The 18958-nt window shown below is 40.6% G+C and overlaps 1 protein-coding gene across 2 annotated transcripts; it reads left to right on the top strand.

The window, feature by feature from the left end:
- The first annotated feature begins 64 nt into the window (after window positions 1-64).
- On the top strand, window positions 65-18906 carry LOC136433766 (biotin--protein ligase-like). Of its 2 annotated transcripts, XM_066426272.1 has the most exons (12): window positions 77-148; window positions 376-592; window positions 7180-7347; window positions 7477-7639; window positions 8175-9016; window positions 9821-10003; window positions 10498-10757; window positions 11135-11202; window positions 11509-11669; window positions 14169-14283; window positions 16930-17143; window positions 17480-18906. In XM_066426272.1, the coding sequence occupies exons 2-12, from the start codon at window positions 392-394 to the stop codon at window positions 17646-17648; spliced, it is 2544 nt and encodes an 847-aa protein (XP_066282369.1). In that variant the 5' UTR covers window positions 77-148; window positions 376-391; the 3' UTR covers window positions 17649-18906. The 2 variants fall into 2 exon arrangements, with proteins under 2 accessions (XP_066282359.1, XP_066282369.1); XM_066426262.1 differs by having other exon boundaries at window positions 65-592.
- Window positions 18907-18958: the final 52 nt, after the last annotated feature.

Genomic DNA, 18958 nt, shown 5'->3' with positions numbered 1-18958 from the left:
GGTTCCTAAACTTGTTAAACAAAGTCAAAATTATCTAATAGTTTACTTTTTTGTACGTATCATTGTCAATCGTGTCAAAGGTCAACAAGTCAAAATGGCGGTGTTGGTCGAAAAAACAACGGAGGGCTTAGTGTTTCTTTATAATTTAGTGTGTACAAACAGTTTGCTTACAGTTTAACAGTTCTTCTTGTGAGCGGTGATTGAGAGCTAGTTTTAGAAACGTTTTATATCAGAAGGCTTGGAACTGTTGTGTATCTTTGTTCAGGAAATTTGTTATTTTGTTGGGACTCTCGGTCAACTACTCGAAGGAAACCAGGCGGAAATTATGTTGCTGACAGTTTGTTATGCCTACTTGACTTTCACTGCGGCTTCTAGGGCAGCCAGGCGCAAGATGAAGATACTGAACTTGGTCAGACAGTACGCCCTGACGTCTGGACTGAGCTTCAAGTCAGGCAAACCCGAGTATCTCTGCCATCTAACACAGGAAATAAGTGCCTCAGTGTTCTGGGAAGAGACGCCTGCAAGCCAGAAGTACACTGAAGTCGTGCTGTGGAGGGAGGACGACAACAGGATGACTATTATCGAACCTAAGGTAGCGTTAAACTTAACTATTCAGACTATCCTGTGTCTCTACTGTAATACTTTTACCTTAGTCAAAAACTCTTGTTTTGGCCTGGGACTCAGAGAATTTTTTCAAATTTGTCATTGGAAATGTTGGGAGTTGATAAGTGGTGCAGTGTATAAACTTGAACCAATACTTAAGGGCCAAATAGTAATTCAGATTTCATCATTATCATCATAGTTAGCCCCAGATGACCCCATCATGGGTGAATTTGGGGAGGGGGGGCAGAGCTAGGGCGGGCAGGCCTCCAGCCTGGCTCTGAAGGACTTGATTGTGGGAGCTGCTACCACCGAGCCAGGCAGGGCATTCCACTGGGGGATGGTGCGGGGACAATGAAGTGAGGATTGAAGAATTTAACAGCGCTAGCCTACCATTGATGAATATGTAAAGAAATCTTTCTAAGTGCACATACAACAAGTGTGACAGTGACAGAATACAAGTACTGTACATGCAGAAATGTTTGTGGTGGTTTTATTATGTTCGCAGTTTTTGCGGTGAACTTTCAGCATGAAATTTTTGCCCACCTATGCCTGTAGCACTACTATTGTTTCAAACGCAAACTTTAAACCATCATGAACACTCCATTTTCTCTCTGCTGCTTAATAAAAACCATGTGAACTTAAATGCATTTACAGTAGTACAAATGGAAGTAGTATTTAAACTGAAAGGGTTGGCAGAGTAAGGATGTATGTTAGGGGAATTTAAGATCTTCAGTCTGTGGAGAGTTACGACTGCTAGGACTTGGAGAAAGTGTTGCGAGTTCTTAGCAGCTCATGTACTTCACTAAAAACTTGCTAGATGGCACTGTGGTACTGTGTGTATCATCTTCTGTTATCAGCAAATTGTGTATTTGAGGTAGAAAGTGACTTGATTTGTAGATCACTAAATGCAAATACATGTATTTATGTGTAATGTTGGAGTGATAACTGGATGGTTACTGCGGTGTCTTATTGAGAAAACAGCCTCAAAGCTTCACAAACTTGACAAGTAGGACTAGTACAGGTTAACTGTCTGGGGAGTATCGAATGCTTATGGGAGGATCAGTGGCACTCTTGCAATGCTGTGTAACTTTTCCTCTTCTAGTACATTTTTGTTTAAACACAATGTTGTCATTGCCAAAACACACTCACAATCTGTTAAGAATAGTTTTTTTTCAGCTTGACGGAATCACTGATGGCCATTGACAATCAATCACTCTGCTTATATGAAGTGAAATCATACTTGCACATGTACCAATGTCTTCACTATTTGACAAGCTCTCAGGTCCTTGGAGCATATCATTATCCAAGGCTTTGACCTTCTGTATTAGAACGTGACTTGCCGCTGGGCTCCAAGACCTGTAAATCTCGATATTCGGGAATGGCATCTTACGCACGAAAGGTATTTGTCGAAGATATCCCAACCAAAAAAGGACTGAAACATGTTGAACTGGGAACCAGCAAAATCTGTTTTAAGAACTTACTATAAATCTCAATGTGAGCGGAAAATCCTGAAGTACTGATATCAGTTGTCATGATTGTTCCCAAAGTAACACAACAAAATAGACTGTAGCCAGGAACTTATCTCCACTATATGGTCTTTCTACAAGTGCAAGTACATGTGTATCTGGTAGGGGGCACTTGTGTACTGAAGTGTTTCATAGGTACGTGTATTTGAGAGATTTTCGTTTTCTCACAGAGAAACACAAGGTTCAAGTCTAAAATCAATTATGTATATAAGGACAAGAAGAATTAAAAGGAAATAATAAGAATTCATTGTTAACACCATACTATTTTTATGGTTATCTTAAAAGATATGAGATATAACTTTTTTATTATAAGGTATATCGTACAAGGAGTTGAAGGACCACCACAATGTCAACTCTGATGAATCCTCACTCTAAAAAATGGTTTACAATCATTTTATATTTTTCTCCGTCTGGATAGAAAGGGACTTGTGTGTTTTTATGGTTTGCTTCTTTTGACACTTGATCTTAGCATAGATTGGAAAATGGGGAAAACTTACAACACCTACCGGTACATGTATGTCTGAAAAATGATATTTTTGGCCAGACTTTTAATATCAGTATTATTTCTTCTGCTTAAAACAAAATTTGTCACAGCAATTCCAAACAGTATATCCTATTCAAACATGATCTTAGCCCCATAAGTGAGTCACTTGAGAGTAAGTGGCATTATCATGTGTGGAAGTACAGAGGTAAGGGATACTGTCAAGTGGCAGGGTCATAGGCAGGGCCTGCTCTATAAGTACACATTGTACAAACAGTGTCCACATTCCCCTGTCATGTCTGACGCCATCTCCAGGGTAGAGAGCACAGCTTGGAGTATCAATGTTAGCATACTTGATTACCCAGCCTACTGGCTGTAACAGGAGCTGTAGGGAGGATTGAACTATAGAGGTCTGCTGTCAGACCGGGAACTGACAAGGCCAGCTGAGGAGGGGATCTCTCCCACAACCCTCCTAAACACGGCGGATACCCTTCCTACCAAACGTGAGCGGTCAGCTATTTTGGCCAGAAGAATGCCGACCATCCTGGATGGGAGGAGGGCTAGTTAGTTTTGTGGGGCTTTGCTTTTCAAAGTTTGCGTTGACCCTAGTTAGCTGTGATTGAATGAATGCGTGCCCGCCCCCCAAATTAAAATATCAACCCCAAACTTTCACACCAGCACACAGTTAAACAGAGCTTGTCACGCGATGTCCCTAACATCAAGGATCAAGTAGGTAAGGGGTGTCGGGGCTGGCCTGGTGGTTTACTGGCGACCCTAGTCCCCAAAATAGGAGGAAGGACTTTGGCAGGGCTAAAATCTGCTGTCATTCATTTTCACACAGCACAATGGAACAGTCATTAGGACACTGGTGAAACATGTAAGATGATAATGTCTCCAATCCACAGAAGGAAGCAATGATATGACTGTATTCAGGCTCTTCAAACCCAACAGTGTTCTGATTTTGGGACATGTGCACCTTTTGGCCTTTCATTAGCTGTGGTCAAAGTCAAAGCCAATATCTAAGATCCCCAGCCCAAATCTTGAGTGATTTGTAGGATGACCTGGAGGTTCAAGTGTGTGCTTGTGTGCCCACTTGTGTGTACTTGTAGTTGTTCTGTCATGATCAGACAAATACACATGTGGACAGGTGTGCACAAGTGGTAATGATATCAGATGCACTCCTATGAGAATACTACATGACTAGAAAATAAATCACTCTTTTATTTGAATTTGTTCATTCTGACTTTTTGTTGTGGCCTGGCTATGGAGGCAAACATGAGTGCATCCTCCTATATTTGCTTCAACTTTTATTTTCTTCTTCCTCATATAATGATGATGATAATGATTTCTTGTAGGACAGAAACTAAAAGTATCAACGTTCTGACAAGATGTAATAATTACTACCAGTATATTGTCCCAAACTTCACCCAATGCCCAAGGGATGTGAATGATGGGAGGGTGGGGCTCTGGAAATCCACACAAACCTGCTCCTCCCATCCCTAAACCACTACAACAAGTGCAGTACCCTGACCGTGAAAACACAGGTCCTGTGGTCATGTGATCCGGAATGCGGTCCAGCTCAGCTGGCCTGTCATTAGTATCAATTTGTCAGGCTGCTATGCACAGTGGAACTCTGGGAATGACACCACACAGGCCTGGGGACATAGTTCCCATGACCCTCCCTGCAGGGGTACCATAAAGTTTGAAGAGCTAGCCTCCGCCAAATTTAGCCTCACATTTGTCATCTATATCAGAACTTCAGGAAGCAAAAGGGGAAAGAATTTGTCATACAATCATAAATTCTATGAATGGTAAGTATAACTTTTACCAAGAAATATTACTGGTACAAAATGAATGGACTATAACTTACCTAGAGACCAAGGGTGGCATCTAAAAAGCCAATATCAAAAGCAACAACAACAACAACTATTGTTGTCTTATTCAAGTCAAATATTTCTTCAAATCAATTTTGATAAAACCTAGGACGTTAAAAAAATGGAACCTCTTTGATAAAACCATAAATAAAATTTGATGTTTATATGTACTGTACATATAGATATAAATTGGGTGTTTTAGATACCTAACAGAGAAACACATTCTTCAATGAACATGCCATAAATTTTTGACACATTTTACATTATCTATCAAGGAAATTGATTTTGTCAGAAATAAGATAACATTATCACATATTGATATTTAATTCAATTGTAAATTACAATTGGATCAGAGGACTAGAAGAGAAAGAAGACTTTGTGACCATCGGAAGCTCAAATTTCTTGCTCCCTCCATATAACAAGTCAGGCCATATTTCCTGGGCGGACATATATAGTCAGGAGTTATAGTGTGTGTTACCCATGAGGCGGGGCTGTCATAATACCCAGAGCCAAGTGTCTGCATACCTCCATATGTCTAACCTGTCAGAGCGTGGCTCAGACCTATATTAGACATGGACTCTGGCTTTGATAAATTATGACAGATATTGTTAGGTTTATATGCTGCTGTAACCTAATTATGGATGACTATCTTCTATAAATGTCGTTGTTTACAATGTTACTTTGTTATGCCTGTATTTATACAATGTGATGTACTAGGCAATTTTGTTTTGATGAATCTGAAAAATGGTATACTTGTTGGAATAATACATCTTTCTGACAGTATTATTTACTCATAGCAGGTACATGTAGTACTACACAGTGCTTACTTTGGCTTGGCTTTGTGCCTTGTTGGAGGGTTGCCAAAATGTGTTGTACCCTGGCCCCTTTAGCAAAGGTTTGAGACATCACAAAAGAATGTCTCTAGCTAGAGATTGAATTAAGTTCTTGTGTAAATGAAAAAAAGGCTATGAGAGAGACTTTTACCAGGTGCATGCTATATGATAAGTAGAAGACGAAAGTGTAATATCCAGACTCAGAATTCATTTCATCAGAGGGCCAAGAAATTTGTGACAAAGTAAATACTTGAAGCCTGTTTCAGCTGGAAATGCCAAAAAAATATTGTAAGATTTAATCAATGAATCCATCCATTCCATCACTAACTATTATTTGTACCAGGACAGCCCTGTGGGCCTCCCCCCTCCCCTGTGGGTGTCCTGTTTTACTACAGGCCTTACCTACAGGTTGGGCAGACTGCCAGGGCCAGTACAGGTGGGAGGAGCTCTGTTTCTCCTCCCTCTGACCTTCTCCCACCATCAGTGGGCAGGATTTATAGAATCTAGATTTTTGGCAGAGCACCTAGATTATTGTCTTACATAACCAGTGACCACCACCATTTTATGCCAAGTTGTCTACAAGAAGTACAGTTTCTCCAACTGCACATTCATCAGTGGAACGCAACTAGCTTTTGATGAATCACTCTGGCACCCTTCCCAGTGCTCAAATCCCTGAAATACAAATGTAGTCCTCAATATCAAATATTGTATTTCTCTTTGGCAGAGAAGCCATTTGCAGTGACCCATGACACCCAATAGTAATGATACTCATAACAGCAGAAGCCAAAACAGATAACACTTCTGAAGTGGAAAATTAAATACTCTCTTTCCATTTGTCAAGCGTGTGCTTGCCTCTCGTTCCTGTCTGTTCTAATGATCGGTGATGATAAAACTGGCGATTTTGCAGAATGACAAAAACCGCTGGCGGTAATCGCAGTCATCTTCTATGAATGTAAAACAGATGGGACAAAGTTGCGCATGCTGCATTTTATGGTGCACAACAATTCATAGAAAAAGCAGTTGTCAATTATTATCTAGACATTTTTTTGCTCTCCCTTCTGACTATGAATGATAGCTGTGGCACTGGTACATGTACATTGGGAAAACTTCATATTCATAAATCACAACTGAGTATTTCTTCATCATTTTGATTTCTCATTCAGTACGCTGTCTGTTACATGTACAATTCTTTTTTTCCTATTACACCTTCTCTCCTAACAATTGGCTATCAAATTTTATTATGTAAAACCCATCTCACAGTCATATAAAGGCATATTGATTGCCCATAGCTTGGGCCTGGGGGCCACTGTAATGCCTTTTTGGTGAAATGGCGATGTTATCAAAAGGAATTTAAGTGTTAACTTAGGGCAATTGAGAGGTATAGATAGGTCTTTCTAATCTTCAAATTTGTGATTTCTGTCATTTTTTATAGCGGAACAGTCTGCCTTATGGTGCATTGTTGATTACATGGATCAACCTGACACATTTGAAGGAACATTACATTACACTGTTCTACAATCACCTACAATCAAAAACTGTCGTAAAGACGGTGTAAACTTGCGGCTCGGCCAATACTCATAAATGTTACGTGTAACAATATACAACTGTAGTAGAAAAGAAGAGCTCATAACTTTGAAAATTAAGAAATGCCATCCAGAATGCTCTCTTGTCCTTTTATCTAATTTTTTTCAACCATGCAGCTCTTTTTGTAACTGATGATGTCGTTCAACGTTTTAGCATCAGCCGACTCAAGTCATCAATGGGTCTCACAGCAACACGCTGTTTCTATTTCTTTTCATTGCCTACATTTTTTTTTAGAGAATGTGCAAATAACAGTAATTTCTTCTTTTTCCTCACTTCAGCCCAAAGTGGACCTGGATGAATGGACGTCGTTCATTGGTTCTGCAAGGCCGTTGACCCCGACCACCAGGGTCAGGTCAGGTCAGGTGCTGCTGCTGCTGGAGGCAACGCTTCCTGACAGAGAGGATGATGGGAAGGGTGACACCTGCGAGGAGCTATTGTTATCACAGGTGTGGTTGAAGAGATAAGATTCTGCATCTTTTCAACCCTGAAAAATCCAGCTTTTTCATTTTGAAGACTAGAAACCTTTCGTATCACTGTGCTAAATAATTATGTTGTTAGTTTTTTGATGTTTGCAGTCTGTTAGTCTAACTCGGCTGTCGGAGCCCCTGGCATGGCGGTCAGGAGACCCCTACGGCCTGCTGGTGTCCACGGACGTGGAGGGTCTGGGAGCCTTAGGACTGGCCTTCATGGACAGTAAGCTGAAACTGGACGATGGCATGGAGGCTGTGCAAATGATCTGTATGTATCTTAAATATAAAACAGTTCAAACTTTAAAAACTAGTATTGAAGCATCAAACTTTTAACAGAATGTTTACAAAGAGAAAATGAATGCTTTAAAAGCAGGGTCTTGGCTGTTTAATGGCTTTGATAAAAGAGTTAGATTCACCAACCTTTATACACGTAATAAGAAATGCTACTACGGTACTAGTCTGTTATAAGTGATCAAGAGATCATCGCTGCAGTTGTATATTATGAACAATTTTGGACCAGGCTCAGTTTTGTATGTTTTCTCCGCTAGGTGCCCATAGACATCACAGCAAAATGAACATTGCATGCTTTGTGATGTCCTGAATTGGGCCATGTCGTTAATCATCATTTACAGACCATTTATCTACATTATGCAAACAGCCACACCCATTTTATTACATGCCGACAGCGCTAGACTAAAGAGTGTTTGTTCTATTGTCAGTGCTGTTGTATGTATATAATACAACCTTTAATCATTATGGGTACAAAGGTAACCACAGGTACATTCTATCCTTTGTTCTTACAGCGGTTGACACCTCTGGAAGCTCACAGGATCTCCTCTTGTTGTATGCACGTAAACTCAAGTCACCAGGCCAAAACAACAGCGGAGACAATGATAAGGATTTTGGAGGGTCAACTTTTCGTTTAGAGCTGCCAAAGCTGCGGAGGGGAAGCACAGAGGTTGAAGGTCAAGTGTTGGGTGGGGAAACGCCCAAAGTCCGAAGTGTACAGGACTCAGGACAAGCTGAGGACGGAAGTGTACAGGGCACAGAGGACACCATGAGTGGAGAGTTTGATGAACAGGACTCCCCAGAAATGTTGACAAAACTTCAGGCTAAGCCTCCAAATATTTTGGTATACACGGGGAGCAAGGACACCCAAACAGAGCGCAGTAAGTTTGACCAAGTGAAAGAGGTTTTGGAGCAGTGCCTTGGGCCTGACCATTACATCATCTATAGGTTAAAACATGACCAAGTCCTGAGCCATCCTTGGGCTGACAATACCAGCCTCCTGGTAGCAGTAACACAAGAAGAACTTGAGGATTCAGTGAACCAAAAGTTAGAGAGCTTTGTTGAAGATGGGGGCCGACTTCTCAGCTTCTGCTCCCACTTCAACATGGGGTTGGACGTTCAGCCGTTACCGTTCTTGTCTGCGGAACTCGGCGTACACAGCATGGTGTATCGCCCCCTGCAGGGCTCCGCAACGGAACTCAAGGTGTACGTAACGGGACTGTGCTACACACCAAGGCTGAGGGCCCACCAGGGCAGTACGGCATTCAAAGTCGTCGGGTCCATGAAGAGTGGGAACCAGCCGGTGATTTTGCATGCCTATGCAGGGTACAAGGGTGGAAGGGCCATTCTATCACAGGTATGTATATGTGTATAACACATACATGTAGCAGAACACATAGCAGACATTGAAAAAATAACTTTAATGTCAATCACTTTTGTTAGTCTCAGTTCATGACCTGATTTTGGAACACCTAAAATATATGACGTACATTAATCTTATTATTGGGTACAAAAAGGGCTTCACTAGCTTTAGATTTACCCTGACTGTAAGTTGCACTAGTGGTGTTTGTTCTTGCCTATAGTAGTTGCTATGTGCATAACAAACATACCTTTGAACATATGAACTATTCGACTTATCGTCTCTTTGATCATTTGGCATATTTTTCTGTGTAGTTTTTTTATGCCCCTCTCTTAAAACCCCTTCATGATTTTTTACACCACACTTGCATCCTCTCAAGTCTTTTTCTCCTGAAATCGTTTTGTTTACCTGTTGTAAATGAATGAATGAATGAATGGTTTATTTACATGATCATTCTGATCAGCTATGAAAAGTATATTATAACCACAGGCTAAATGGCATACTTTTTACAGATACAAATTTAAAACTAAAGCCATTTACAATTTATCAGTCATACATTTTTGTACAATGCAACCATGTTAACCATCTAAGTATTCTAAAATCACAATCAAGACTAAACTTGACCTTCCTTTTGCCAACCCCAAATCAACTACCAAATATCGTAAAGATCCATCCAAGGCTTCTCGAGTTATGCTGTCTACTGACACACACACAGACACACAAACGGCACCAAAAGCATAACCTTGGCAAGGGTAATTATTTGCAAAATATGGGGATAAAGACAATGCTCCTTGTGCCCAGGTGCATTTAGAGATGAGTCCTACTGAGGATGAGGTGAAGGGTGCGGAGATGTTCACCCAGCTGAAGAAGTCCAACCCACAGAGGTACCAGGTGCTGCAGGACATCCTCACTACCCTGGGCATGACTTGTTCCCGGGGCACCCAGACAACCCTCACCCCCTCACACCTACTGGTGGTGGAGGATGTAAGTAATGCTGGTTGTAGAAGATAAATACATGTAAGTTGTGAATATACATGTGAATTGCTAATGGCCCTTCATCAACATATTGAGGTACCAATTATTTAATTACAAAACTGTAAATCTGTAAATAAGATACTAACTTGGGAATTTCACTGGATTTTCACAACAAAGGTAGATATATCTAGTAAGAAAATTGAATTTTATTCATCCTTAGATAGAAAAATACTAGTAGGAGGCTGATCATGAACTTTTCTCCCCAAACAGCAAACAGCAATCTTTAGAAGTCGGCTGATGTTTTGAAAAATGAAATGAAAAATTTAAAAAGATATCTATTTTATCATCTTGGATACAGATGGTAACAGATGGTAGCTGCTTTAGCCAAAAAGAGCAGATTTCCAAGGGAACCCATATCAAGTAAACAGAATACAAACTTTGGAGATCATATATAATATGATGCAATTTTACACCTTAATATGTATTCTTCTTTTGGGTACCAGGCCTTACAAGACGCTGTAGTCCAAGCCATCTCCTCCCATCTTGATGAGAGGAATGTCCTGAGAGGGAACAAAGTCAGCCTCCTGTTTGTGGACGACTCAGAGGTCACCCCTGCAACACCGGAGGAACTGCCAGTCCTCATAGGGGGCGCTGCTGAGAGTTTCAACTGCCAGGTGTACCAGGACAACCTGAAGACAAGAACTCTGGGACAGGTCGTCCTCTACACGGAGGTCATTCCAACGACAATGACAGTACTAGATAGGTGAATTACCATATTATTGTTTACTCATTTAACTCAAAGTAGGTAAAGTGAAAACATATGAGCATTAAAGGTCAATATCATCATGATGTGTTATTGATATGCTTTCTTTAAGTTGTTGAAGATGTTGAATATGAAAAAGGTTTTCCTTATCTTTGAAAGTTTTTGAAGGTAACTGTAACAGTCGTTTTTACAGCTTTTGTTTGCAAGTGGGAAAAAGTCATTGATGATTGATCAGACAGAATGATGATTGTCAGCCTTTCAAGTTCCGACTTCTGTGTTCTAGTTTTGATTGCCTAATGTCTATCTGTTATGATTGTGACACATACACATTTGTACACAATGTTCCGACATACAATATGATGTTTTCCCCACTGTAGATTGTCCAGTTGTGTTCCAGAGGACACAGGGCTGATAGCCATTGCTCACAGGCAGACCAGCGGACAAGGTTAGTGGGCAGTATTGATTGACAAATAACTGTGTATTTTATCACAACTTCAACTTAACCTTCTCCCTGCTACCTGACTAACGGCTACTTCAGAGTTCTAAAGGTTGATTAAGACTTGTGATGTCTCTGCTAGAACAGTATGGTTGTACTAAACTCATATTTAGTGATCTTATATTTTTCAGATTAACTTTTGCCCTGTTTGTCCTTAGATGTTTTGATTATGCGTTTCTTTAGATATACTGATTAGAAAAATCAGCTTACATGTGACATCTGATGGGTATAAGTTCAAGTTTCTCCCCTCCTCAGGTCGAGGTGGTAATGTGTGGCTGAGCCCCCTCGGCTGTGCCATGTTCACCCTCCATGTGCGGATCCCTCTGCAGTCAGAGCTGGGACACAGGCTGCCCTTCATCCAGCACATCATGTCTCTCGCTGTGGTGGAGAGTGTCAGGACGCTGCCCAGCTACCAGGTTAGTAGAACATACATGTACAAAAACATGTATGTACAACTTAACATACACAATACAAAAGTTAATCAACCAACTGGATAAGCTTTGTAAATGCCTAATGGTCAGACGTTTCAGACAGCATCAGTCAGTGACAAAAGATAGCAGATACTATCTGAAACATCTGACCGTTATCCAGTTGCTTGAGTAACTTTTATACTGAGTGTCTCATTACCTGGATGTCTAGCCTCCACTGACGTAGCTTATATTAGTACATAGTAAGCCAAACCTGTCTAGGAAATTATCAAAGTAGACAGGTGGCCACTGTAAGTAGAATCGTAATGCTTGGGTCCATGGGGAAAATAATGTGAGGGGCCACCAAACAGGGGCCAGAATGTCAATGGCCAGGCAGTCCTGGAGAGGTGAACATCAAGGCAGGTTTGAACTGCAGTACATCCAGTTAAAAAGAAGAAGAGGAATGATTGTTTTTCAAAAAGGGCTATGTGGATATAGTCGCAAGAAATCCTCGCTCCTGATTGGCTGAAAGAACCATACAAACCTAATAGAAGTACTGGAAGTTGGTACAGATGAACAAGTCCTTTGAGGACTAGCATTGAAACATATCCAACCCACAGAATCATATATCCAGATGCACTGGTAGACAACATAAATTCAAAGTTCATGGACAGCACCAAATGAATGACTTCCAGCAAGTTCCCCACAACAATATTTGTTCTACCTAACTGTCCCCCATAAACCCAAACGACCTGAGCTTCAGCTTTCCCTTTAGAGGAGCACCTCTTGTCCCAAGTTCCCACCAGAACTCTTCTGATTACAAATTAATTGTTCCCACTTTGTAACAGTACACCATCTTCTATTAATAAGATGACAAGATAGGATTTACAAGGTAACAGTGGTGTTTTCCTGTCAAAGTTCACCTCCTAACCTCTTCCAGACTCAGGTCAGAGGAGAGGTCAACCTGTTTGGTTTTCCAATCATGGCGGCTGTGGCTTCTGGAGGGTCATCGACCTTTCACCCCTCCAGGCCCTGGGCTGGGAGATGACAAGGGGGTGTTTGGTTTTTCAATCAGGTCCTGACGCTCCTTGACAGTGCATTTCAGTAGTGCCATCCATCCCCACGACTGCCTGGCTTTGAGGAGGGGTGTCACCCCCACACTGCAGAAATGTAATTTACTGATGAGAACCTTGACCAAGATTCTTATGTTCCCTGTACCGATCTGTGTCATGATACAGGACTTACCCCCACTTCAACCATTGACAGGGACTTGTCCACTTATGAGGATAGGTAGATTCAGTTTCAGTTTGAGAAGAGTAGAGTAGAGCTAATTCTTCAGCCAGGTAGGAGTCCTCTACAAGTTGTTCAGCAGGCAACTACATCTGAGGTTTGTGACATGTTTTTCAGGATAGCAAACTACAAGAGCATCATGACACAAAAACCTACATATGAATATACTAAAACAAGTAACATTTGAAACTAGATACATGTCTTGTCTGGTAGATGCAAGGAGAAAGCATTATTTGTGATGACTTGATGAGGTGTTTAGAAGACTTTCCAGATGTTGGTACCTTGTACCTGCCAGTGTTTCTTGGTCTAGGGATGAGCACCTCAGAGTCTGTATTCTACACAAACAAACATATCTCTGCTGACGCATCACAGCAGGCTATAGGGACATACAGGTATTACACACTCAGTCATATGTCCTGTAAGAAATCGTCAGCTGTAGTTTTGCAGCCAGCTTGCCATGTGGACTTCTCCATGTGCTGAACATGCCACTGACTAGATGGGGATCCTAAATGTCAGTGTATGTTTTACCAGAAAGGTTGCGAACCCAAGACGAATGTTCTTAGGGAAAAATTACAACTGGTTTATTTGTCCACATGTGTGTAGGGTGGCGGGAAGGGCCTGTTTGATGTGGTTTTAATGTGGGTTTTCTATCAGGGAGGAGGTTGAAAGATGCCGCTCCCCTCCGAGCACTTTTCAAGGCCTTCCTGGTTCACTGGCAAGTTTCCCCAAACCCTTCCAGCCGAACCCATTTGTTTGCCATCAGGAAACAAAGAGATACTGACCTGACTCACACAGTACTGAGTGTGTGTGGGGTTCGATTCATCCTGGTACAGTTATACCAGGCTATTCAATCATTTAGCATTCATAGATTACATTTCTAGTAAACTGCCACTCTTGATATAACAAGCTCTTCAACTGGATTTATACATGAATAATGAATAAGCAATGAATTAGTAGTTTTGCCTTCAAATTTTCTCTAATGATGAAAACACATATTTGTCTTTTGGTGGTTGTTTTCTAGAATCTTCTATTTGTCTTGGCTAAAAGAATATTTCAGGGCCAATTGTTCAAGCTCAAATGTGAGCGTTCTTAACTTTCTTTTCATTCTAACGTTAACCTTGATCACTCTTACCCCTGCAGGTGAAAAGGTTGTTGTTGTTGTTTGATGTAAAACAGACAACAGTTGTTTATTTTGCTGCCCTTTTTTTTCTCTTACAGGACCTTGACCTGCGGCTGAAGTGGCCCAATGACATCTACTATGGAGACAGTATGAAGCTGGGTGGAGTCATCGTCAACTCAAGCATCATGGGAAACAACTGTTGTGCTTTTATTGGTAAGGACTTAATGATGATGTCATGTACTGTCGTATTTTTATGGCCTGAAGTTGCAAATTATATTGCTGATATTGTGATCATTAATGACAGATGTACTTTTGAAAGGTCTCATTTTGAAGCTTGCTTCTTATTTGGCATATAACATTATTTTACTGTATTTTCAAGAAATATAAAAGCCTATGGAACATGGCTATATGCCATTTTCCTCATCATTTCCCTAGTTGTCCACACAGTGTGTATCTTATCATCATCTTTGTGAGTATCATAGCAGCTACACAATAGTACATGTATTGATTGGTTGATTGATTGACTGATTGATTGATTTCCTGCATTTTATCTCAGCCCTTCCCTTTTCCCATCCATCCATCTACTCATATTGCACACCTCCCTCCTCAGCAGAGACCATTGGTTAAGCCCTTTATCAGCACAACCCAACCTTATCTCCACTGACTTGTGATTTTGTCCCCTTCTTGACATGACAGACCTTCTAATTATTACACCCAAGCAGCTTTTCTTATCTGTATAGTTACTATCTTGTTTACCATCTTAACACCTTGTCAAGGAAATTCCTTGGGCTCCTATGATGAGTTATCTGTTGATGGACTGTCGAAGAGGAATGCCAACATCTTGGAGCATGTGTATGTCCTAGGTGTCAGGATACAAGATACCTTACACCTTTGTCCTAGTGACACCTCTGAGACCGTGTTTAAGGATTTGACAATCCATGTACTGACTAGTTTAGTACAATTTCTTTTTGCGATGTTGAATTGTAGTACCTAGCGGCTTGTTGTAGCTTATTCTTATATAAAACTTACCTCTTCTAAAACACTCTGTTTAGCAGGGTAACACATGCACATCAAACAATGCACAGAACATTAAAATTGTCATCAAATATATAAAATACAGCTGCTGATTTCTACGTTTTTAGATGCTACATTTGTATAATCATCATTTGTTGGTGCAATAATGATTCCATATTTCTTCCAAAATACTGACCTAGCAATGATCCTTACACAAGCAAATACTGCATCAGTTACCCACCACAGATGTGAGGCAATTTTCTTTACAACCTGTAGTTTATACACCAATACGGGACCTGTTATGGCCACAATACATCTCCTGAGTTGTACAACTGTACCATGCTGTAAGGGTGAACGGGAGGGCACCATGAATAGTGCCATTGTTGTGCTATATTACCTGATGATAAGGCTATGCCTTACTTGTTGGCTCGCTCCCTCTCACAGTATCCCCCTGTCAAAATGCCAAGTAAACAAAAGAGCAAAGATAATAAGATCTTCCTAAACAGCCTTCAGAGTTAATCACAGCCAAAGGGGAAATGTTGTCTGAGACGTTGTTTGGTGTAAACAGTCCGAGGCACTTTAGGAACTTGTGAACTTTCCATGACTCCCCTTCGCTCCACTTCTAAGGTTAACCTTAATACATGTCTCTGTTTTGGTAGGTGAGCATAAAAGATGACAGGTATTGTTGTAGTGTCATCTTCATCTGCAGATCCTGTCATGCTGGAATGTAATTTATTTAAGAGACCTTTTCAACAACTGAATCCTCTGTTCTGTATAAGGCCAAGAATGTGATTCAAATGCCAATACATTTTTAAATGGCAAAGAGCTACAATTTACGATTGTCATTTTCTGATCTAATTATACAAGGGCCTTTCTTTTGTATGTCTGAAATAAGCAGATTGTTACCTTACAGAAAAAGTTAGTGTACATTTATTTAATATGCTGTTTTACAATGGCTATGCACAGAGCAATTTTTTTTTACAATGACATATTCTTGGAAAAAACCAATGGCTAACATCAACATCATCAGAGGGTGGTATCATTACAATATGTATTTCAGATGTTATGTCCAAAATGTTCTCTAAAACTAGATCAGATCACATTCACCTTACACAAACAAATTCTTTTATTTGTAGACACCATGTTTACTATTGTTGCTGTAATTAACAGCATATAGTAGTTTACACCAGCCGTTTCCGCAGCATAACCACAGCTAGCTATACTTCCTGTGCTCTAATTATTTTTCTTGTCACCGTCATTCTTCATGTAACATAAAGCCTTCCCATATCCCCCTGGTTAACCCATCCATAGTGACATTACAGGGCAGAGGTTTTTATCACAAGCCAACATCTGGCACCTCCATCCCAGGCTGGGTAGACAAAATAAATTGTGCAGCACAATTGTTAAGTATGTTGGTGTCTGGTTACCAGTCTGTTACTGGTATATAGCAACAGGTGGTTTGTTAAGTCCAACTTTGGACTTTCTCGAGTATTGTATGTTTAAAATAACTACCACTTAAGTCTTGCGCGACCATTTTGACAGTTTGTCGGGAAAGATTTTACGGTAAGATACAAATGCACAGATAAAGATTCCTGTTCCTTTTTTTATGCCTCAAAATTAGTCGTGAGTGGAAAGTTCTTTGGATGCTCTTGATATATTCTTATCTATGAGTGCCTTGTAGTCATCTCATCTGTGCTGCAAGTAAAGCACACCCTGAACAATTATCACCTTCTTCTTCTTCTATTCCTTAGTCTTAATTATCACATACAAAGCTGTAATTTCAATACACAGAGCTCTACAAATCCTGCCCAGAACTTCAGGAATGTTTTTATTTCATTTTCACAGGTTGTGGCTTTAATGTGAACAACAGTAACCCAACTATCTGTATCAATGACCTGGTGAAACAACACAACAAACTCCACGACACAGACCTCCCCGAGTTCACCACAGAGGAGCTCATCGCACGGGCGGTAACCACCATGGAGGAACTGGTGCAGGAGTTCCAGGACAACGGCAGTGATAACTTCTTACAGAGATACTACAGCAGGTGGCTACACAGGTGAGGGGGTAAACTGGTCTAATTATATAATAAGAATGATACCTACCTATAGCTAGCCCTTTGACCTCCAGGTCGTTGGGGGGACAAGGTAGACATAAAGATAGAGAGCTGTCTCCAGGTTTGTCTGTCTCGCTGCCATTCGAACATGTTCACTCAATAATGTTGTCTTGGCAGGAATGACAGGGCCAGGAAGGTAGAAAAAAAAATGAGCATTTTGAGCTCAAATCATAGCCTGGGCACCATCTTAGTTAGTTTTCCACTTGCTCTTCCATGACAAAGTCATTTTGTGAGCCACAAACATTTCTCTGAATTTCTTTTGTCTGCTTGTTGTTCCAGTGAACAGAAGGTGCACCTGAGCAGCGAGGCAGGCCCCCAGGCGACCATCCTGGGTCTGGATGACTCCGGGTTCCTGTCTGTGGTGAAGGACGGAGGAGAGATCGTCAGTGTCCAGCCTGACGGGAACACCTTCGACATGCTCAGGAACCTCATCACCATCAAAACTTAGAAACAAACACATACATTTTGTTTGTTGTTTGTTTGTTTTTCACACAAAATCTATACCTAAGACAAAATTTGACACATCTTATCTGATGTATCTGCCGCTGCAAGCAGCTAGATAGAAGGTGAAACCTTTTAAAAGGGGATTGGCTGACGCCTTCATACCTTTTCACTGTACAAAGATTCTTTTAACCTTTTGCAGGGTGAAGTAGCCATTTGACACCCAACTCCCTATTAGTTAGGCAGCAGGGAGAAGGTTAAATGCTTAACTTCTATCCTGCAAGTAAGTAAGAAAGTGATGACATTCAATTGGTTTCATGAGATAACCTCCAATCATGACGTAAGGTAGTGGGTCAGTCATCAGACACACTCAGCTCTATCTATCTACTTTAGTGCTGATGATACACTGCAAGGCTTAATATGGCCTTTCTTGGTGCTCGCACATAAATGGTCAAAGACTGTCTAAATTTACCATGTTTTCTCCATTAGATTATGCACCCCAATCAAAAAGTAAGCACCCCTAAATCAGACAGAGTTCCGCGCAAACTTCTGTGCTTTTTGCAGGAAAGTGATCTGTCTACTAGTAGATACTCAACAAAATACATGTTAAGTGAAGAAATATCATCTGGAGTGGTTATGGGGAGGGGTGACTGGGTGGTCAGCAATCAAAGCTTATATGAGATTGTGATATGTATACTTATAGCGCCTGATGAGATCAGCCAACTTGTGCCAATTACTTGTATTATGGTACTATCATACCAGTGAAGTTTTATAGCTATTTATACCATAAAGTATAAATTCAGGAACACTGCAGCAGGATAGTCGTTTGACAATACATGTGAAAATAACAGTATGTGGTGTTTAAGACTTAAAGTCACACCTTTATTCACACCTTTATACCACAACATAAGATGTGTTTTCTGGGAAGACGTAATGATAGACCAAAGCCTTAAACCTAAAGATTGCATTCTATAGGCTGTACTTAGTACTGCTTAGAACTCTATATCTTTTAAGTGTTTAGATAGTGATTATTTATGTTGTGTGTGAATTGATGAATGAGAAATTGAGACTTAATATACATACCTTGAGATACGCTCTTACATGCAGGAAGATGAACAAAAGTCAAAATAGTGAATCATCAAGCATTCCATTATTTGTAGCCATGTTGAAGGCTTATACTATTTATGTGTTGCATCAGTGGCAACAGCCACGTGACAACAGCCATGAACAATCATTGAATAGATTGCATCTTTAGTGACACCTAATACGTGTGGTCAATTTTGATTGGTGAGAATAATTATTTGAAAATCCAGTATG

The sequence above is a fragment of the Branchiostoma lanceolatum genome, chromosome 1 (genome assembly GCF_035083965.1).
Source record: "Branchiostoma lanceolatum isolate klBraLanc5 chromosome 1, klBraLanc5.hap2, whole genome shotgun sequence".
In the NCBI taxonomy this organism is placed as follows: Eukaryota; Metazoa; Chordata; class Leptocardii; order Amphioxiformes; family Branchiostomatidae; genus Branchiostoma; species Branchiostoma lanceolatum.
This window is presented reverse-complemented; position numbering and strand designations above follow the sequence as displayed.